A 21,637-nucleotide genomic window follows, 5' to 3' on the forward strand; every position below is an offset into this window, starting at 1 on the left:
CGGGTCTGGATGGATTTGGGACGAATTAATTTTAATCCTAGTTTTGGTTCCCACCTATCGCTTTGTTCGGAGCGAATCAAAATGCGAGGAGATTTTTGACGAATTTTGACGGATTGGAGTGGGCTAAAGGAAGAAAGGAGTCTTCCGCCTCCCGCTCCATTTACTTGATGAATCGGGACAGATTCGAGCCAAATTATATTGTTCTGTATTTTTTATTTTCATTTATCGTTTTATTCGAAACAGGACAGAAACTCCACCAACCAGAATGAGTTTGCATCCCAGAATGAAGGTAAGGAAGGAAGGAAGGCCACAAGAGATATGGAAAATCCATGCATGTAGTGGGACCCACATATGAATGTTCCTTTGTGTGGCAACACTTTTTAAAGTGGAAAAAAACAGTGCATTATTATTGTTATTATTATTATTATTATTATTAGGTTTTCAAAGATTGAAGCTTTTACGCCTCTCTCTCTCTCTCTCTCTCTCTCTCTCTCCATTAATTTCTTTGGCCCTACCTCCTCTTTCCATAAAATTTTGTCTCACTTGCTTTTTAAGTCCCCATTGTAATATTGTATTGTGTTGTGTTGAGTTGTGTTGGACTTTTTTTTTTAATTCAAAAAAGGGAAAACTTAAAAGTGCTGTACTTTGTTTTCTTTATGTTATCTTTGCAATTTATGAAATGATAAATACAAATCACATAATAATAAAAAGATATCATATATTTCACCATTTTCTCCTTTCTAATTAATAATGAGTATGTAAACCACTGGATAACATAGCTACAAATCACATAATATGATATTATATTTCATCAAGATAATGGGCCTCAAATGGGCCTTCTTTGGGCCTTCTTTGGGCCTGGTTTTGATTCGCAACATTTCGGACTTGTTCGAATGCATGAACATCTTGCTCGACACATCTCTTTTAGTTATTCAGGAGCAGGAGTATCATAGATACCTGGAAAAACCATAAACTTTTCGTTGCGTATAAATTATCACTGAATAACTTTGTGCGGCATCGGAACAACTCCGTGTCACTTACGCACTTCATGCTGATCTTGTAACTTCAAATAGCAACAAATATAAAGTGTTTTCGAAATGTTACAAATCAATGAAACGAAGAGGGGATCACACCCCTCCATGTACCAGTAGGGATGCAAACGGGGCGGATCCGGGAGCAGGAGGGTTCCCCCAACTCCTGCTCTATTTCTTGTCGGAACGGGATGAATTCGGGACGGATTATTTTTTATTTTATTTTTTGCTCCCGCTTACTGCCCCATTCGGGGCATATTAGGACGAGAGCGAATTTTTGGCAATTTTTTGACGAGACGGATTAAAGGAAGAAAAAGGTCTCCCGTCTCCCGCTCCATTTTACTTGGCGGATCGGGATGGATTCAGAACGGATTATATTTTTCTATATTTTTTGTTCTCACTTACCGCCCCATTCGGGGTGGATCGGGATGGGAGCTCCACCAACCCGGATCCATTTGCATCCCTATGTACCACTGCAATTCATGTAACCAATGTTTTCATGTTAAGCCACATTCATGCTACAGTGATTTAGAAGAACAATCACCACCTCCATTGTAAGCAAAAATTGCTGTTTGGTTCCTCAGAAAACTACGAAGAAAAAAAAAATTCGAAAAAAAGTTTTCATTTTCCAATTTACACAATCCTTTTTTTCATATTCCAACAAACCAAGCAGTCCCTAGCACGAGCATGCCCGTGTGCCAGCAGTACGACACGACACGACACAGACAGAACAGCATGTCTTGACATCCAACTCATTTTACACGATGGCACAGTTGGCACAGTCGGCACAGGCTTATCAGCACGAGCGATATCCGGCCATGCCAGACGCCGCCGCATGCCAATCCTTGCACTGAAGCTCAAAGCATCGAAACTCGAGCAAAAAAAGAAAAGGCACAAATGCGCAATCGCGCATATTATTCAAATTTTCAATGGCAGAACAATTTATTCGGTTTTTGTCTGAGTCTAGATATATATAGTGGAAATAAGAAGGTCAAAAGTACACAATAAAAGCACTGATCATGCTTAGTAGCTGCTACTCTAAAAACTTGCTACATCCAAATCAACATCTCATTCTCCAAATTCCGAAAACCGTAAATCCATGGAAATAGGAAGTCACTAATTTACATGCCAAATAAAAGTACGACTTTTAAGGCGCAACACAAGTAATCTCCTAAAAAAAATTCACGACGAATGCACTCACTTGATGGTCTACGACGGGGCGCCGAGGTAAGAAGCCAAGCGCAGTATGTCGCTGAAGACCCCACCAGCTGTGACTTCTGCGCCGGCGCCTGGGCCGCGCACGATGAGTGGCTGGTCCTTGTATCGGGCGGTCGTGAATGCTATTATGTTGTCGGAGCCCGATAGCTGCGCAAATGGGTGGTCCTTTTTGTATCTTCGTAATTCTACTTGCCCTTTCTCATTCACCACATCCACAACTCCGACGTATCTCAATACCTTCAAATATTTACATAAAGAGTTCGATGAAGTCGATATCGGGCTGTTACGAGACATATTTGGAAGGTCTTTGACATATGTACCTCTTGTTGAAAGTTGGCGATAACATATATGCCCTTAAAAATTTCGTTCTTTTACGATATAGTCGTTATCTTAAAGGGGAGTCGAAGTTCATGATAATTGATGTTGGATTAGTTGAAGGCTTTCACAAATGTCTCAGAAGCGATTATTCGAATGTATAAATGGAAATGCAAATTCTACAAGGGTATATGCGTAAATAGAAGATTTTTCTATTGGGAAGAAAAGGAAAGAGAAGTAATCTAGAATTGATTTGCTCACATCTCCAGAAGCCTCAGCATCCTTTCTTTCTCTCGCCAACTCCTCGTCGAAGGACGGAAGCTTCTGCATGAATTCCTCGGCAGACGAACATGCCTACAAATTCACCAGATCTTAGTGTTTTAATCCATTTGAGAATCCTTTGTTTTTTTTTTTTTTTTGAGTCCAAAACATCCTTACTTTTAATGGTTCTGGTACGAGACTTCGGACTGGGATATCGGAAAGCTCGAGCTTCAACCCTGACTCTCTTGCAAGGATGATAACCTGCACCGAAAGAATGACAAAATGTAATGAATAAAAGAAGAAATTAGAAAAGAATTGCAAAAAAAGCCATTAAATTAAATAAAATCTCCTACTTAATATTAGAAACACCATTCTCTAACAGCTTAAGTTTTTTGAGAACAACGATAGTTTCACGTTATTTAATATGGTATCATAGTAGAAGATCCTGAGTTCGAGTCCCGCCAGACTCCCAGCAGTATTAATTTATCAGAAAGAACCAATGACCTTACCTTTCTGGCAACATCTGTTCCGGATAGATCATCTCTCGGGTCAGGTTCAGTGTACCCCGCCGCTTTTGCCTCAGCTACAACATCACTAAAAGACCGTGTTCCTTCAAAGTTGTTGAAAATATAACTCAAAGTGCCACTGCAATAGATAGATTAACCAAATATAGCATAAGTTAAAGAAGCAACCTAAATATAGCAGGAAACTTATTATATAGTCACTTTATCGGAAAAAAGGGGACAGAAAATGCCTTGTGTTTCAGATTTTTTTTGGATTATTTGTTCATGGGAAATGTTAACTTGTTATCAGTCCAACATATATACCTGAAAATGCCCTCAATACGCAATATCTTATCACCGGTTTCTAGAAGACCACGTAGAGTACTGATGATCGGAAGTCCCGCACCAACAGTCGCTTCGTAGAAGTAGTGGGTGTATGATTGACGTTGCAGAGTCCTCAATTTTAGATACTGTTAATTGATTAGAAAGGAAATAAGATGACAAGCTATATACATTTAACAGCTTACAAGACAATAAATACGGAAAAAGTCATCAAAGCAAGCTTTCTTATTTAAACTCAGCTAGGGAATATTAACAGTTAAGTTTTCTTTCGGACTCAAGTGTTAGATCGCATATTGAGAAGTTGACTTTTGAAAATGACAGCAACAAAGGAAATATAAGATGGGCAAAATTTGAATCTAACAAACATTTTGGATTTTTTTTTTTTCTAATACCTTCTCTAACATTTCATGTCGCATTATGACGTGCGACTGTCTTTTACAACTTTTTTGGAGATATATAATTATCAGCGACAAACGTTAGCCAAGCAACCAAATCGTACTCATTTTCTGGCCAATTAACTGAACAAAACTTTCAAAGGGAGATGCAAAAGTAATAATCCGGCAAATATTTCATACTGCAAACGCCTTATCCTAATATTTCATTTTAAAATTTGGTGATGATAAAAGAGGAGCAATATGAAAAGGACATTTTACACAGTAAGGAAATGGTTAAGAAAATATTTTCCAATAATCCAATTGGTTGTGTTGAACAGAAAAATAGTCAAGAAAGAAAAATACCAGATCAAGTGGCCCCGAGTTAGCTTTCTTATTTGGTGTCACGACATGTATACCCTTACGCAACCAATCGTAGTAACGGTTTGCAACGCTGGTATCCGCAGTGCAATCTACAATCACTCTATTTGGGAAAAAGTGATTGCCGTGCAAATGTTGAGCGAATCTATCCAGATCAGCTTGTTCACCTTCTTCTTTCAGAACCTCTTTCCATTTGGTTAAGTCAATTCCTCTACAAAAAAGCAGCTAATAAGAAATTAAAAATTAAGAGGGTCAAAATAATGAACTACGAAAATGCTTAGTTTTTCTCCTTGTGTCTCTTTCTTTTTTATTATTATTATTATTATTTTATTTTTGTAGATCCCATAAATAAAGTCACCCATCGACCAGAAGAATAGAAATCAAAATAGTTAATGAGATATTTTAGTAAACAACCATTAGGTTAGGTAACTTAAAAATGATAATTTATCTACTGCAGAAAAATCAACAGAGCGACACAAAAGTAAGAATTTCTTACTACAAAAGTTCAAAATAACTGATGAGAATTAAAGAGCCAGAGAACAGGATAGTCGTAATCAAGAGAAGTCCAAAAGGAACTAGCAGCAGTATATCTCTCATGATATAGAGATTCTTTTATTAATTTGTAGGGATTTAAGGAGAGTTTCCAGTTTATGCAGCAGAAAAGTTGAAATCGATTTTGTAAAAGAATAGAACTAAAATAACAGTGGAATACTAGATCTTCTTGGTCCATAATGCCAGTAATCTTTTCTTATTGAAATTGTCAAAACCATAAGATACATGAATTCTAAATACTAGATAAATTAAGTAGCCAATAGCTATGTTTGATTCTACAAGCAGCGTACAAGTTACAATAGAATATATAATGCCTGCATATTGCATATGAAACATGAAGTTCCAAGAAATGGAGTAGCTTACGTATCATTCAAAACCATTGTTCTCGAGCCAGTTATCCCCATGACACGCAAATCGATGTTAAATTCTTCCTTGAGAGCCGCTGCCTGCATATGAATTCAGATTGAGTTCCACAAAATGAATAGAGTAAAATTCATTAATAAATCAAAGTCATTAATATTTCTTTCTCGGACAAACACAAAAGAGGAATAATGTAAAAGAACACTTTCAAGCACCCATAAGAAGCATACAACAAGTGCTTCTGAGTTCTAACATATTTTTTCGAAGGAGAACGCAATAAAAAAAGGAATAGAAATTTGAGTCGATCTACCTGATCCCTAAGCTGGTTAAGCAGTGCACTGCCAATCAACCCGGGTCCAATAATACCCATCGCTAGTGTGGTCTTTGAGAGGTAAAACCTTGAGTGAGCGGCCTTCAGAGCCCGTACGCAATCTTCTTGCTTCAAAACGACGGTGATATTGTACTCACTGCAACCTTGAGAGATTGCCCTTACATTTATATTAGCCTGAAATGAAAGAAAAGGAATCGGTAAATTTTTGACTTGCTTATATGATCTCCAGAGTAAATAAATATTCTAACTTAATTAACTCAAACTAATTTAAAAAAATATAAGACCTTTGCTAGAGCATCAAATAGAGTGGCACTAACTCCAGGAGTACTTGCCATCCTTTGGCCAACTGCTGCCAAAATGCTACAATTATGAATGACCTCCACCTGAAAGAAACAGAGTTTAATGAATTAATTAAAGAAGCATGCACAAAATCATAAAATGAAAAGGTGCAAAAAGCAAAGAATTGTGAGATTGGATCTTGAAGGACGTGAAGAATACACAACCACCAATTTTAACATTTGAGACCCTCTGATTTGGCTTTGGATTAAAGGTACCTTTTCTCACTAGATTCTACCTTATTACTCTCCATCTCCCAAACCCACAAATCAACTCTCCGCTCTTTAAAATAGACTACTCTTTCACCCTGATCCTACATACTATATCATCATTTTATTGCAGTATTAGAAAAAAAAAAAAGAGGTTTAAATTAGTACCTGGGAAAGCCTCCCAGCCTCCAAAGCTTGACGGAATCTAGCATGTAAAGCATCAGATACTGCTCCGACTTCTTTCTCTGGCACAGCAAAGCATATGGAGTGCTCACTGCTAGCCTGCTCAGTTCTTATATTTTAGTTCATGCGACAAAATCAGAAAGCTAGTAAAATAATTTGTAAGTTAATTCAAATTATTACCTGAGAAATCATGATAACATTAGCTCCGACATCTTTCACAGTACTAAAAATAGCACTTGCTGTACCAGGTACACCGGCCATTCCCGTTCTGCAGTGGAGTATATAAGAAACTATTTAATGATGCAGTGTATGTTCAAGTCACAAAATAACAAGATAAAAGCATATTTGGCCTGGTTTATGCAACAAATCTCTAATAAAGACAGAAGAAGCTTCTAGAAACTATGTACTTTGCTAACAAAAAATGTCAAGCTTCTACTATGACAGAAAGCTAAAGTGAGCTTCTGAGCCATAAAAGCAGAAACCTAAATTTGAATACTCCGTAGCGAGAAGCCATTAAACCCATTTTAATGAAAAAGCTACTAGTGCTTTTTTGAATAACTCTACTCAAACCACACAGTCAAACAGGTCCTAAAATAAAAAAGGCAACTCACCCCTCAACATTAACAAGAGCCAAGCTGTCGATGGTAGCAAATGCTTTGACAACAGACTCTAACCCCCTCTTCTCCCCATTTTCATTGTTAGGTTGCTGGCAAATCATTGTTCCGGGAGCAGATAGATTGAAGACATTCCTGATAACAATCGGGATGTTATATTTCATCACCGGTATTATTGTACGCGGATGCAAAACGTTTGCCCCAAAGTATGACTGTAACAAGTTAACTTTCAAGTCAGTGCATTAGTTTAATACAATAATAAATAAGAAAAAGAGAAAAAGAGGGAATAAAACATGCTTGGATGAGCTTACCATTTCCCAGGCCTCCTGATAAGATAATGTCCTTAGTATCACAGCCTCGCTAACTGCAAAAAGAGTTTTTAGTAGATGCACCCAATTTATTTGCCTAATGGTAGAGCATCAAAGCATCAAAAAAATCAATTCCGCCCTATATACAATTGTGTATGGTTGCTACGGGTACCCCGAAGTGTATGATAAAATGGGTGGCAGTGCAATTAACAGTAGGTGCTAGGTTGGTAGAGTTAGGGTGAATTTACTTCTCTCCTCTGGAAATTAAATGGGTGGATAACCTAGGGTACGCTAGGCGGTATCTCAACCTGTCAACCATTTTCACTAGGTAAACAAAATTATATATTATGAAGTTAAAGAACAAACTAAGATGTATATAACTCTACAATTAGCCGCTTTAACCATAAATCTCTGGTAAATGTACCTATTAACATCTAAATATACTTATGCAAAGAAAATGACCATATGAAAACAGATTCAATTCATTTATCAAATTTTCTTTTGAGAGTAAAGAGAAATTTTGAGTGTGAAAAACTTTTCTAGGGATAAAACTATAAGACCTTTTCTGGGGTCCGCACTGAATACTCCATCAACATCAGTCCATATGGTGACTTGTCCGGCCCGAACAAGGGCACCCAAAATGGCTGCTGAGAAGTCGCTTCCATCTCTTTTCAATGTTGTCGGGACATTGTTGGGTGTACTAGCAATAAACCCAGTTGCAATGATTGTATCAGCAGGTTCTCGCGCAAACCACTTCTCAAGTCTCTTCTCAGATTCTGTATAGTCAGGATCTACCTGATTGGAACTAGTCGGATTTACGATTAGGACTTCTCTTGTATCCATCCAGCTGCAAGGCCTTCCAGACTGCATAGAAGAAAAAAAAAAGTATTGGTTAGGGGCTTTTGCACATATTCATCTTTGCAGAAACGTTCATTTACATACACACAGCAAAAGTAAATATTCACTTATATCCCTTGAAAGTGAAATTCCTTTTTGTTATTTTTATTTTGGGGAATCATCCAATTCATGGGCTGGAGGGTTGTTTGGTGTTAGAAAAGGCATTTCACATACCTACAATGTACATATGTGAAAAATTAAGTTTTGGAAGGGTAAGTACGTAAATATGTCTTTAATTATAAGATCTGGGAAATTCATAAAATTTTCATGTGTACCTTCTTTATGGCATATGACAACATTTGAGCAGACCACAACTCTCCATGACCAACAACGAAGTCAGAAAAAGATTCTGTCGCATGACCAGCTGCAAAACCATCAAAGCTTTTAGGAATCAAAAAAATTAACACAATCTTTTAAAAGAAACAACTAAAAAAGATTTTTTTCAAAAAAAAAAAAGCTATTGGCAAGCATGATGATTTTCAAAGCTAGTTCTCTTTCGAGAACAAGGAAAGAGAAAAGGAAATAAGAGCATCCTAATGCTGCTGCAGTCTTATATTTCTAGATTTTGAGACAAACAAAAAGAGGACAAATCAAGACATTATTTGTTTAAGTTGAAATTATAATATATTTTGAAAACCATGAACACTATCCAAATCATTGCTAAGAAAAGTACACTACCAAAACCAACTCCATTAAATAAAAAGAGTGTCAGATAGCAAGAAACCTATGTATATAGCACGAAGCATTGCTTTGAGGTTGCTGATGTCGGTATGCAACTGAGACAAGAATCTAGCAAGGTCTTCTCCATCAAGTAGATCTTTCGCAGTCGCCATATGCTTCTCAAAGACCTCATCAAGTGCCAACATATAAGAATCATCCCTTGCCTGAGCCTTGTACACGAGATTATACATCATGTCTGTAACTTTGGACATTGCAGAAACAATGATCAGCTTCCTTTCAGAAGAATCCTTAAGAATTATATCCGCAACACTTTGAATTCTTTCCGAGGTGCCCATGCAGGTCCCACCAAACTTGTGAACTGACCACATGTTGCCTTTGGGGAGTTGAGCAGCCTCTACAATTTGATCAACTGACACATCTGTCACGAACAACACAGGACAAGCAAGTCAATATGAGTAATACTACAAGTTTGCTATTAACTAATATACCTGTACAAATTTAAAATTGCATGAATGTCCTTTAAAAACTTAGTTTCTCGAATAAGGCCTAAATGCCCCCCTCTTAGGAAACTTTGTAAACTAAATTAAAACCAAAACCACTCAACACCAACACCCCCCACCCCCCCAACAACACAAAACACTACCCCAGCCCCCCTTCACACCCCCCCCCCCCCCACAAAAAAAAAAACAAAAAACCCCACCCCCAACCCAACACTGGAAGAAAAGACAACCTAGAAGAACTCCAAGAAAAAAAAGCAATCTTCAATATTTAGCAAAGAGTTTAAGAGTTTTCGTAATGGTTCTTAAATAAGAAGGCCCATGAGACATCGAAAGGAAACTACCTGCAACTGAAGCAAAAATGTGATTGTAAGACCATCCTTCCTCATAGTTCCTGAAACACCACCTATCCTGAACAACAGCTACAAAAGGTAAGATATTAATGAAGAGAAGTCCTTATACATGATAGTAGCCAAAAAAAAAAAAAAAGCATAAATCATTTGCTCCTTATTCAGAAGTTAGTTAATATAATTAGAAAACAGAAACAGAGACTTCTCTAAAAATAGCTAACCTGTTTTTTTTTTTTTTTTTTTTTTTTTTTTTTTTTTCGGTAGTATTGTAGTATTGTAGTAGTAGTAGATAAAGTGATAAACAACATAGCATGACGCCCGAATGCAAGAACAGCACATATTATCATGCTATAATATATTTACAGCACCTCCATTGAGGATTAAATTGTTTTTAGACATCCTATCCCCTAATCAAAGGAGCACCAGGTAAATGCTTTCATAATAACAGAAGGATGTCTTTACTTGGTTTTATATGAAGGTGCCAATGCAATCAAAATCTTATTTGCAAATGTTTTCGCATATATTAAGCATGATGAGCAAAGATCACTGGCTTTACATGTTCAATCCAGTTCCCAACTGGAATCAATCAAGACAAGTTAATAGCTAAATCGCATTAATTTCAGAGAACAATCATGATCATCATGATCATCCGAGCCTTTCTCACTATACGATATAAAAATGTCATATGTCCATCGCTTGATCCTAAATCAATAAACAAATGCATCACTAAGCAATTTTAGATGTCGACAGGGATAGTTTTTCGTGTCAAACCAGGATATTATAGGATCTCACAAAAAAAAACTATTCCAGTTCCTTTCAGGATTATGTTATCCCTCACTTTGTCCTCACTTATCCCCATAACTATTACATTTATCCCTCATTATTTCAATTATCCCTACAATGATTCTTTGTTACACCTGCAATGTCAAACCGACCATAAAATTGAATATGTTCTTGGTTCATCTCAGAACAGAGAGACAATCCACGGATTGAAAAGAAAAGGTTATCACAGTAAACTCAATACCAAACCAAACTGTGCCTAAAAGGAAAGGCAGAAGCATAGCTTATTTTTTCTGTTGATGATTTGTTTTTGCCACACAATACTGCCGCAAGTTAGATCTGATTATGAAATAAAGTAATAGGAAACTTCTCAATCAGTCATCATCTTGTCGACGGCGTCATCAATCTAAATCGAAATTTTAATAGTTGAAGGTAAACTCCTTTCCATTGGCAACTCCGACACTTATTGTCTAGGCCTTGAGACTAATACTGAGCTTACGCACGCTAAAATTTCCTATGTCTCATCAAGAAAAGAATGTTAATTATCCTAAAGAATGCTCCAAACAAGCAACTCAAGCATTATTCAAAAGAATAAACACGTTGATTATCTGAACAGTCTCAAATAAACATAAAAATTATTAGCACAATTTAACCATCCAATGAAGCAAACATATTTGGAAATTTAATGCATTCCTTACTGCGTAATGCGTCATGCAACTCAATCTACAGTTCTTAAACAACCAAAAATTGGAGTAAATGGGAACCACACCCACCTCAGAGCACTCCCAAATAGTGACAATTTACTCCCCCTGCTTTGCTGCCACGGTGAAATCGCTCGGCTGCACCATTAAAAACAAATCATAAAACACAAATGACAGCAACTTCACATCAAAAATTAATCTTACAAAATGAACTTAAAGGAACCAAAAAAAAACAAAACAAAACCGAATACGCATTTCCATGCTTAGTACAAGATTCTGCGACCAAAATGGTAACGTTAGATCGAAACCTGTACTAATCTTTCTAGCTTAAAGTTTTAAGTTCAAATCCAAAAAAAATTAAACTGCAAATGAACTTGAGAGAACTTGAAAAAGCAAAGCCCGCATAGCATATCCATGCGTAGCACACGAAGATGATGTCAAAATGGCAACTTTAGATTGAAACCTGTACGAATCTACGCAGGATTATCAGTTTAACTCCAAATGTCAAAAAACCGAAACCAAATAACCAAAATGCAAACTTCAGATCGAAACCACTACAAATCTACATAGTATCAGATGCTCGAGTTCAAATCTAGAGATGGATTAACGAGGAGAGATGAATTGAACCTGAGGGAGGGGAGAGGCGCCATGGGAGTAGGGTCCTTGGAGCGGCGGCGCGGGCCGCAGGAGGAGGAGGTGGTGGGGAATGGGTTAGGGTGAACGACGAGGCTCCGCATCTCGAATCCGGGGAAGGAGACGAGGTGGAGAGAGAGAGAGAGAGAGAGAGTGGGTGGTGTGTTGATAAAGAGAGACAGAGAGAGAGAGAGAGAGAGAGAGAGAGCTACTACTGCTAAACACTAAACCCTTCGTTTTAGCGCAGCAATGTGGGTTCACCTCCTGAACCGGATCCGGTCCGGTCCGGTCCAGTTCAGTTGAATGGTCCGGTTCGGGATAAATTACACGTCAATGGGTATGGATATCCGAAATTTTATCCGAACCCGAACCCGAATGAAACGGATATCTCCAATGCTAAACATATATGGATTCGGATATGAATATTAAGAATAAAAACCCGACGAATATAGATTTGGATATGAATTTTGACTGTACCCGACCCGAACCCGAACCCGACTTGAACCCGAATTTATTTTGTATTAATATATATATATATATATATATATATATATATATATATATTTGATGTTATATTGAAATTTGTATTTTAAAAATTTAGATTTAATATAATATATTTTGAAATATTGAAAAAAAAAAATTGTTTCGAGTTCAAATTTTCGGGTTCGGATTCGGATTCAGATTTCGAATTTTTGGTAGGATTCGAATTTGGATATGGATTTTTAAAATTCGTCGGATTCGGATCTCGGGTTTGGAATTGGGTTTCGATTTTTAAAAATCCGCCCCGAATCCGACCCATTGAGATCTCTAAATTACACCATCCACTCCCCAGAAAATATTCAGAAAATTAATTTTTTAACTGAAAAATTATTTTCGTGTGTTTGATTTTAATAAAAGAAAGTTTTGTTTTTTAAAAAAAAAAATTAGGCCTTTTTGCATAAAAAATCCACTTATTTTGGGCTTTTGCAAAATCGGGTCACTTTTTTCGTTTTTGCAGATTCGGTCCGTTTTTTCAGTAAACCGACTAAAATACCCTTATTACTTTTTCTCTTTCCTCTTTCTCTCTCCTCTTCGTTTCTTCCGTTATTTTTTTTTTTTGTTCTTTTTTCGAGCCCGCCGCCGAGCCCGCATCCTCTGCATCTCAAGCCCAAACCCCATCCTCCTGCTCCCTGCCGCCGCCGTCGAGCACCCCCACCGTGTTCGCTGCCTCCTTTCCTCTAAAGCCCGCCCGAGACTCCGACGTCCTCTCCTCCGCCTCACAAGCCGAACCCGCCGCCCGCGTCTTGCTCACCGAAGTTGCAGAGGGCGAGCAAGGCTCTCCTCGTCAAGCTCAATGGCGAGGGAGTCCCGATGTCTCCTCTATCACGCGAAGCTTCGTCCCCAAGCCCTTCTCTCTCCCCCGCGCTGCCGAGCACACCCCAATGTCTCCCGCGCCGTCGCCGAGCCACGTCCCGGCCCCTTGACCGACCGCTCGTACACCTCAATCGCCTCGTCACTCCCCCTTGCTGAGCCTCGTCACGTCCCCACCGTCATCTTCGTCGCCGTCACGTCGGTCTCGTCGCCGTCACCGTTGTCTCTCACCATTAATGGATGTAATAGTGCACATTTAGTGTAATGGTGTACATGCCCATTATTTCGATGGTGTAATGGTGAATGGACTGACACCATTGCCACAATGGTGGCAATGGTTCACATTAACCATTTACACCGATGAAATATGGTGCAATGGTTACACCATTTTACACTAATGGTGCATATGTACAATTACACATTGAATTATACCATATAATTGGTGCGTAATGAGCTGACCTTTACACTATAAAGAAGAAGAAGAAGCAGTCGCAGCGCGGCCCGTGTCGCCGCCCACAGCCGCTGCCGTGCCCGGCCCGCGGCCGACCCGGATCGCACACGGCTGCGGCGCCCCAGGAGCAGCCGCGATCAGGCTCCCCTGGCCGCCGCCGATGCCTCAGCGGCTCCGTCGGCTGCGGCCGGGAACATCCGGGCTCGAGCGTCGGCGCCGAACTCGCAGCAGCTGGACGAGTCGCGCCAGGCTTGCGCGCATGCATGAGGCAAGCGCGCGCGAGCGCGACGGCGTTCGGCGGCGCCAATCCTGGTCGCTCCGCTCTAGCCGCCTGCATGAATCTCCGCACCTCTTCCTCCGGTGCCGACGCGCGAGACGCCGGCGGCGGCGCGAGTGGCTCGCGGCGACGGAGACTGACGTGACGGGGCATTGGCGCCGCCGCCGCCATGGCCGTGGTTCTCGCATGACACGGCGACTGGAGACGAAGTGGGCGCGTGGGCTCGGCGGCCGGCGGTGGGGGAGAGGAGGAGGAGTGGTCGCGAAGCGGTAGGAGAAGGAGGGTGAGGAGGGAGGCAACGGTGAAGAAGGAGGGTGAGGAGGGAGGCGACGGTCCGATCCGCCTCTTTTTTTTCGGCGAGAAAAAAAAAAAGAACGACAGAAACGAAGAGAAGAGAGAAAGAGGAAAGAGAAAAAGTAATAAGGGTATTTTGGTCAGTTTGCTGAAAAAGCGGACCGAATCTGCAAAAATGAAAAAGGTGGCCCGGTTTTACAAAAGTCCAAAATAAGTGGATTTTTTATGCAAATTGGCCAAAAAATTATGATAAAAATAGTGTTTTTATTTTTCAAATTTTCATCTGAAAAAAAAAATTTGTGGAAAAACAATACTTCTCAAAATTTATTTTTTCACACTTTTTCGAGAAAAAAAAATATGTCATAAAATTCTATTTAAATTTGATTAAATTCTACACATAGTTTTATTATATTTTTTAAATTAAATTAAAAGGAGTTTGAGTAGAATCATTCGTCCCCAACATGGACGGTGGATATTGGACAACGGATGGAAATGAGCGGCGCTTGGTACGCCACGTGGCACGTCAACAGCAAGCTCCCTCCTCTTCTCCTCCGAAACCACACGGAGGGTTTTGTGTAACTGCTCCCCACAAACTAAAACTCGCTATTCCCCACCATCCTCAACTCGATCAAACGCTAGGGTTTTGGCTCCCAGGTTTAGGGTTCCACCCATCCGCGTCGGCCCCGCTCCCTCCTCCGGGGAGATGACCCACCCCGCGGCGGCGGCGGCGGCGGCGAGGGCGGCGGCGGAGGGAGGCGCCGCCGCTGTTGCCTCCGCGTGGCGTATCATCCCGCGGCCGCTCATGGAGAGCGTCCTCAACAACCACGCCCTCCACCACCGCGTCCCCCAACCCCTCCTCCTCCATGGCCCCCGCGGCGTCGGCAAAACCTCCCTCCTCCTCCACCGTGAGCTCCCTCTTTACCTATCTCCTAATGCACGCACAGTCTCTCTCTCTTCTCTAACGATTGTGCTTCCTAGGGCTTCTTCCGGAGTGGAACAAGGGCCCCCACGCCGCCGCATACGTGGACTTCGCCGCCGACCCCTCCGCCCCCCGCCCCTGGGCCGCCGCCGCCGCCGCCGACCTCGCCGCCCTCCGCGCCCGCCTCGAGCTCGAGCTCGAGTCCCTCGCCCACCGCGCCGTCCACCTCGGCGCCGTCGGCTCCCGCGACGTCTTCGCCGCGCTGAACAAGTGGCACGGCCTCCGCACCGCGCTCCGCCGCGTCGTCGGCCCCGCCCGCCTCTCCAGGCGCGATGACGACGCCGCCCCCGCGTCCGCGCTCTGGTCCAAGGCCGTGCTCGCGTTATCGGGCCGGATCGGCGCTGAGGAGATCGAAGGAATAGTCGCCGGCGGCGGCGGCGGCGGCGGCGGCGGCGGCGGCGGCGGTGTGGGGAAGTATACCAGGGAGGAGGTGGCGTACATGAAGGAGGCGGCGGTAGCGCTGAGATTGGCGAAGGAGGTGATTGAGATGCAGCAGGAGTGGAGGAGCGAGGCGGTGAGGCATCTGAATCGGACAGGAGGATTCTCGAGGTCTCTCGCGAATTCGGCCACCGATTGGCCCTGTCTCCTGCTCGAGATCCTGTCCGAGGCCGCAGAGGTCGGCTTCTTTCAGGTACCATGAAGTAAAAAAAACCTATTTTTGGCGTTTGTTTGGCATTGTTGGTTCTGCATATTTTCTATATCATGTTGGTTATCACCATGCAAAACAAAGTTGGAGTCGTATAAGTTGATGAGAAAAACTTATTTTTGCAGCCAAAGTTAATTTTGAACAACATTGATGTCCTGCGGAAGGCGTCCTCGACGGATGACGTGATGGTGCCCCCCACAATGTACCATGACAGTTTGATATGGAGAGTGATCGCACTCGGTGCAAATGTGAGGTGCTTGCCAGTTATTCTCGTATCTTCGGATGGGTTGGTCTCTCACATCCTCTCTTTTCGGCTTTGCATACATATTTCCTTTTTTATCTGGCGTCTGATATTGGACTTTTGCCTTTTGTAGAAAGAATTATTAGTCGAGTTCACTACCATTTGTTTTTGAATGCTTACTTTGATACTTTCATCGCCATAAAAGCTTCAGTCGAATCCAAATTCTGATGTTTTGTGGGAAACAGCATGCCTTACATTTGCCATCCATTTTACAGTGACACACATTGCTGAGACCTTGTGATGCTGATGCATTTATAGTTCTCAAGTAGTATTATGTATTAAGATATGTGTGCTTGAAATCACATATTTTCTGTTGAATCGCCAGCTTTTCTATATTGTTGAATGGAACTCATTTATGCTCTAGATAAGGTGTGGAAAACAACACATTTGAAGATTGATCATCGCAAACTCGTTTGAATTACTCATTGATCTTGCTCTCAGTTTGAATGCTTTTAGTTGTTATTCTTTGGAACTATTAGTATTGTCCATGATTATGCTCTACCATTATAACTAGGATTTCAGTATGATTTGCAACTAACGTAGCCTGACATTTGGAAACGTAATGGGGAACAAAAGTTTCTCCTTTTCCCCTTTATCTTTTGGTGCCTCTGTCCTTATCTTTTCACATATTTACATGTTTACTTTCTGCAGTGACTGATTGTTTCACCTTTCTAATGACTTTGTACTTTTTAAATGGTTCTGCATACTGTTGCTGACGTAACTGTCATAAATGTTGTTTAGATTATGCTAATACATTTTTTTTAGTTATAGATAGCGATTATGTTCAATTTGCTGTCCCCAAACTAGAACCAGTTCAAAAACTAAGACTAGTGTGAGTAATATATGAAGTTGGAAATGTGTCAGTTATGATGAGATTATGAGCCTATAGTTTGAATCTTGTCTATTCTGAAGGATATAGACTGTTAGAACCTTTTGGTTCTACCTTGGGATTTCAATTTTCAATCACGCTGTGATGAGGATCCTTCACATGCGAGTCGAGCTGGCATCATTTATATTTATATTCCATGATCTGATTTCATTTTCGTTGTTTCTTTTGAGGGAAAAAAAAATTCCAGCTTCTTGGACTTGCCGCAATGAAGGATGAGCCTTTTTATTAGTGCACTGAACAATTATCAATGCGATATATGTTAAACCTTTCTTAGTATTGATTTCTTAACTTTTGCTATTTCAAAATTTTGCAGTTATTATTCTTACCAAGCATTTGTTGATTTTGGGTTCCCGGATATATTTATCTCGCGAGAGGTATGTTTATTATGCTTTTTTCAACTATATCTGTTTTCTGAAGTTCTTATTTTAGTAGACTATGGGTAGGTGTTATCTGGTCTTAATTTTAAGGTCTTCAGTAAATGTTATTTTTGTGCAACTCGGACTTATTATCATTATCTTTGTGCTTTATGTGACAATGCAAAGACCTTCGGCTGGACTCCTCAGGAAGCTAAGCTGCACATGGTCTCTGATTTCTTCAGTGATCATGAGGTAGTAATCCTTTCTACCATTTCTTTTATTTTATATTTTATTGTTTACCACCATTTTGCTTGATGCTTTACATTCCTATCTATTTCTGTGTTGCATATTCCATGCAATAATTTTGCATTGATCTTTATTGAAGTTGTAGTGGAAAGTTATAGATGAGGTTCTTGGTCCAAACCAACGGCAACTTTCTGAGCTCTATAAGCTTAAGCAAAGCATGAATTATCAGGAGTAAGTAGATTGCTCAATTTTTTTCTTTTTTTTTGAGTACCGTGCTCAAATTTTTTCTGTCTTTTTCTTGAGAGTAATCAATTTCTAGTATTCTTCCTTCTCGGAACGTTTATGACTGCTTTGTTTGTTTTGTTTTCTTAAATTTTGGTTGGGTTTTATCTGAATGACTTTAAACTGAATGCCTTAGTTTTTGTTTCGGTTATACTTTTCAAGTCAAATAGCTGTTGAAATGGACTGAACATGTTTCGATGATTATCAACTTTTTTCTGCCTTTTTCTTAAGAATCATGACGCACACGAGGAATCGCAACACATTAGCTGTTATTAGTTGAAAAGAAACAGTATTATATTTGCTCCTAAATTATAGTTGAGGAACCTAACCGATCCGAAACTCCGAATAAATTGGCTCCATTTTTCGTCAAGAACCTAACTGTTTTGAAGTTGCTCTTTCCCTGGGATGCTTTTAGCTTGCAAAGTTTGGTGAGTTAACTTCTTATTTAGATTTGTGTTTAGCTTTGCACTGTAGGAGTAAATGTAGTAATTACAGGGATAAGAATGTCGATAAAGGATCTCTCTAAATATTGAATAACTAGGAATAGCTAAAGGGATAGGACAGTTGCAATTGTTGATGGAATAACAGTTTCATGTTATCCTAAAACTCAGTCTTACTAGAGCAACTACCTTTTCACTCTTTTTGTGGCTTTTGGTTGAATAAGGTAGTTAGTTTTGGTTATATTACTGTCCTGTAACCAAACAATGCCTTGGGATAAGGAAGTTCGATGTAATTTAACCTTTTTTTTCTTAAATAAAAAACTTACATGCGACAGAACAGCTATCTTCACCATAAGTAAGTTAGCGTGGATGTAATTCCTGCTTTTGCTTTTTCAAGTAAACCTGCCTCGTAGAGTAGTGAGGGTGATAAACCATATTACCGCCCTATCCCCAAAGCATAATATGGCTCGATATTTTGCTGATGTTTATTTCCAGATATAGTAGATTGAGCATAATTTCATAAACTTGTAATTCTAGTATAGACTGAGCTGTCTCAACAAATTATGTTTCTGGTAAAATTGCTTCATCTGAATGCTTGTTTTATTGTATTGTGTAGTGCATGTCATTCTTGGCATCATGTTGACTATCTCCTTTCCATCTTAGGGCCTTGCAGTATGGCGGTAATATCTTTGAGGATATTGTTGATGCCTACCTGGCATATTTACAGGTGAATAGATTCTCACATCAATTGAGCATTTACATCATTCCAAAATATGAGCTATGCCATCTGTTGAGTCATCTTATTATCATGTCATCTCTGCTCGGAATGTAGCATTTCTCTTTATTACGGAATAGTGAATACTCAAATTTGATTCCTGTCGTGAGAGTATTTTCTTATTTATACTATCCAATACCTGCAAAACCTATTATGTCAATCTTGCTATTTCGTGCACTGTTGTGCAAACTTTGCTAGTGTTTTTTACTAAGAAATTGATGGCATCAAGGCATTATGTAATTTTACAAAGCTAGCAAGACTTGATTCCATGGGAAAATGGGAAATATCTGCTTCAAAAGATGATAATGGTACCTTGGTACCTATTTACTAATGTTCCTGTTAAGGAAACCATTCTCTTACACTCTTTATTGTGTTTTCCATGCTCCCCACAATTTAGGTTTCATATTAAGAAAGGAATCTTTGAATATATATATTTTTCTTATTTCTTCGTTCTTTATTAGGTGGCTGTGGTGAACCCTGCAATGGAATCAGCATTAGCTATTATACAGAAGTTCGCTTCGGACGTGCGCAAGGGAATAATTCCGGAAGGCCGATTATTTTTTGGTGCTCCTTGGAGACGCCCCCCGCGTTCTGAAGACCCTGATGCTTCTTTGAATTGGGCAAAAATTCAACTAATGGACTTTGTCCAATCTTATATAAATACAGAGTTCGGGGTAATAGCTTTATCCTTTGCAGTAGAATAAGTAATAGCTTAGCCTCAATTTTGGTCTCTTGTGTTTCAGTTGATTTGCTACATCATCTCATGATCATATTAATAGAAATTTTCTTAAATTTTCTATTAACCGTGTAGGTGAATTATCTAGCAGATGATAGCTTTGAAGTGCTGGAGGATCCTGCGACAGTCGCCATGTTGGAGGTATGAACAGTTGCAATCAGTTTCTCATGTTATGTCTCTGAGACCAGACCTGATGCTTTTTTGCCTGTTACTCCATTTTAAGAAATGCAGCCGATCTTATATCGTATCTTCTTGCTAGGTTGGTTTACTCTACACCCAGCGAGATCCGTCCTTTATTCGCCCAATAACTCGTGGTATTCAGAGGTGTCTTGCGAGATGGTCAGTGATTGTACTTAAAATATCACTAACTTAGATTAAATGTTCTTACGTTAAAAATTAATTCACTATATCTTGCGATGTTCTCTAGGCTTGTTCAGCAAAAGATGCAGATGAGCCTTCGAGAATCTGTACAATATGGATGGCAACAAGTGTTCCGTGGCCGGAGCTATCGCCATTTGATGAAGGAGATCGGCTATAAGTAGACTAGAAAGGTAACTACCGAGTCCACAGGGCCACAATCTACGTTCGTATGCACCTTCAACTTACTGTCCATTACTTTCAGGCTGTTTTTTCAATCAAGATATTGTTGTTGAGGACTCTGGTCCTCTCGGGCTCGGAAGCAAATTGTTTCTGCTTTTCTACCATCTTTTGACAGCATTCCGGACACATTGTGGAACTGTAGATGGATCATCTGTTATTTACGTTCTGGTGAGTTCATCCGTCATACATTCTCATCGTAATTTCTAGTCGACTATGCATCTGTTCCATGGAGGCAATGCTCTCTCATGCAGCGAAAAAAGCACAAAGTTTGCCTATCAATATAGTTCGGTAAAACTCGTGGATAAACAAACACTTCTGTAGCTACATTTTTGCTCGTGCGAATATGCAGCAGTTTTTCCCCCCCCAAGCTATTCCATTACTACAACCTGCTTTAATGTTATTTCCTTTCTTCCTTTTTCTTTTTTTCTTCAGAATCTATGTTTAAGAATCATCTGTGGAACTTCCTCGGGTTGCCGAATAAGGAATTATACTGGTGGATTCAATTAAGCTGAGCAGGTCCCAGAAAAGAGAGAGGGAGAGAACATGAAGCACTTTCGACGAGTATATTTAGTTGATTTTTTTTGAACTGCTGTTTATTTGTTGAGAATCACTTTTGTTGTACTTGGCTATTGTTTTTCCAGCAGTGTTCTTCATGCATTAACATCAATGCAAAAATATATTGTGGAATGAATCTCCTCTTCGACTGGAAAATATTATGTAAATCTTTTCCTTTTTTTTTTCCTTAAAAAAGAAAACTTATTAGTTTCGCCACCGGAGTGTCGAATTATTTGGAAATTGTTTTGTTTTCTTTGTTTCGTGATTGTAATAAATGCATTGCTTCTGTTGCTCTGTTTGTTGGGGCTAAACACTCCTAATAATGCATATGTTTAGTGGCATCAGAATTTGATATAAGTTAAAATTGGTTATCATTTTGTTTTTTTTTTTTTTTTGGTTTTCTCAAATCCTGGGAAATCAATTTACCCACAACTAAATAAGACTTTTAGTGTGTATTATTATTATTTTTTTAAGGAAAAGGGAAAAGTTCAACTACTTTTTTACTTCGCCATCTTGTAACTTTCAAAGTTTTAAGTTACTCTTTAATTCATGGAAAAAAGTAAAAATCTGCAGTTAGCTAAATAGAATATTAAAATTATATAATTT

At 39.7% G+C, this 21,637-nt stretch overlaps 2 protein-coding genes across 4 annotated transcripts; one reads left to right on the top strand and one right to left on the bottom strand.

The window, feature by feature from the left end:
• On the bottom strand, positions 1,946-12,054 carry LOC109720470 (bifunctional aspartokinase/homoserine dehydrogenase 1, chloroplastic). 2 transcript variants are annotated; one of them, XM_020247614.1, is made up of 19 exons: positions 11,849-12,054; positions 11,294-11,359; positions 9,735-9,801; positions 8,937-9,311; positions 8,488-8,576; positions 7,876-8,179; positions 7,319-7,371; positions 7,005-7,219; positions 6,574-6,661; positions 6,379-6,492; positions 5,950-6,048; positions 5,645-5,839; positions 5,338-5,420; positions 4,408-4,633; positions 3,653-3,798; positions 3,335-3,470; positions 3,003-3,086; positions 2,826-2,918; positions 1,946-2,486 (listed from the first exon to the last, which is right to left on the bottom strand). In XM_020247614.1, the coding sequence occupies exons 4-19, from the start codon at positions 9,259-9,261 to the stop codon at positions 2,241-2,243; spliced, it is 2,496 nt and encodes an 831-aa protein (XP_020103203.1). In that variant the 5' UTR covers positions 9,262-9,311; positions 9,735-9,801; positions 11,294-11,359; positions 11,849-12,054; the 3' UTR covers positions 1,946-2,240. The 2 variants fall into 2 exon arrangements, with proteins under 2 accessions (XP_020103203.1, XP_020103204.1); XM_020247615.1 differs by having other exon boundaries at positions 9,735-9,812.
• Positions 14,779-21,247, top strand: LOC109720738. Of its 2 annotated transcripts, XM_020248028.1 has the most exons (13): positions 14,781-15,131; positions 15,205-15,836; positions 15,977-16,137; positions 17,355-17,415; positions 17,584-17,649; positions 17,789-17,874; positions 19,029-19,092; positions 19,602-19,814; positions 19,952-20,017; positions 20,136-20,215; positions 20,304-20,427; positions 20,499-20,644; positions 20,909-21,247. In XM_020248028.1, the coding sequence occupies exons 1-11, from the start codon at positions 14,930-14,932 to the stop codon at positions 20,416-20,418; spliced, it is 1,746 nt and encodes a 581-aa protein (XP_020103617.1). In that variant the 5' UTR covers positions 14,781-14,929; the 3' UTR covers positions 20,419-20,427; positions 20,499-20,644; positions 20,909-21,247. The 2 variants fall into 2 exon arrangements, with proteins under 2 accessions (XP_020103618.1, XP_020103617.1); XM_020248029.1 differs by lacking the exons at positions 20,499-20,644; positions 20,909-21,247 and having other exon boundaries at positions 14,779-15,131; positions 19,968-20,017.

Source organism: Ananas comosus, linkage group 14 (assembly GCF_001540865.1).
Source record: "Ananas comosus cultivar F153 linkage group 14, ASM154086v1, whole genome shotgun sequence".
NCBI lineage: Eukaryota > Viridiplantae > Streptophyta > Magnoliopsida > Poales > Bromeliaceae > Ananas > Ananas comosus.

Bases quoted from the DNA above. Each gene is read 5' to 3' on its own strand.
- LOC109720470 (XM_020247614.1), bottom strand. From the start codon at position 9,261: ATGTGGTCAGTTCACAAGTTTGGTGGGACCTGCATGGGCACCTCGGAA. The intron at 8,577-8,936 runs GTTTCTTGCTAT...ATGGTTTTGCAG, and splicing joins GCTTCGTGCTATATACATAG to CTGGTCATGCGACAGAATCT. The intron at 7,220-7,318 runs GTAAGCTCATCC...AACTTGTTACAG, and splicing joins ATCAGGAGGCCTGGGAAATG to TCATACTTTGGGGCAAACGT.
- LOC109720738 (XM_020248028.1), top strand. From the start codon at position 14,930: ATGACCCACCCCGCGGCGGCGGCGGCGGCGGCGAGGGCGGCGGCGGAG. The intron at 16,138-17,354 runs GTTGGTCTCTCA...AAAATTTTGCAG, and splicing joins ATTCTCGTATCTTCGGATGG to TTATTATTCTTACCAAGCAT. The intron at 19,093-19,601 runs GTGAATAGATTC...GTTCTTTATTAG, and splicing joins CCTACCTGGCATATTTACAG to GTGGCTGTGGTGAACCCTGC.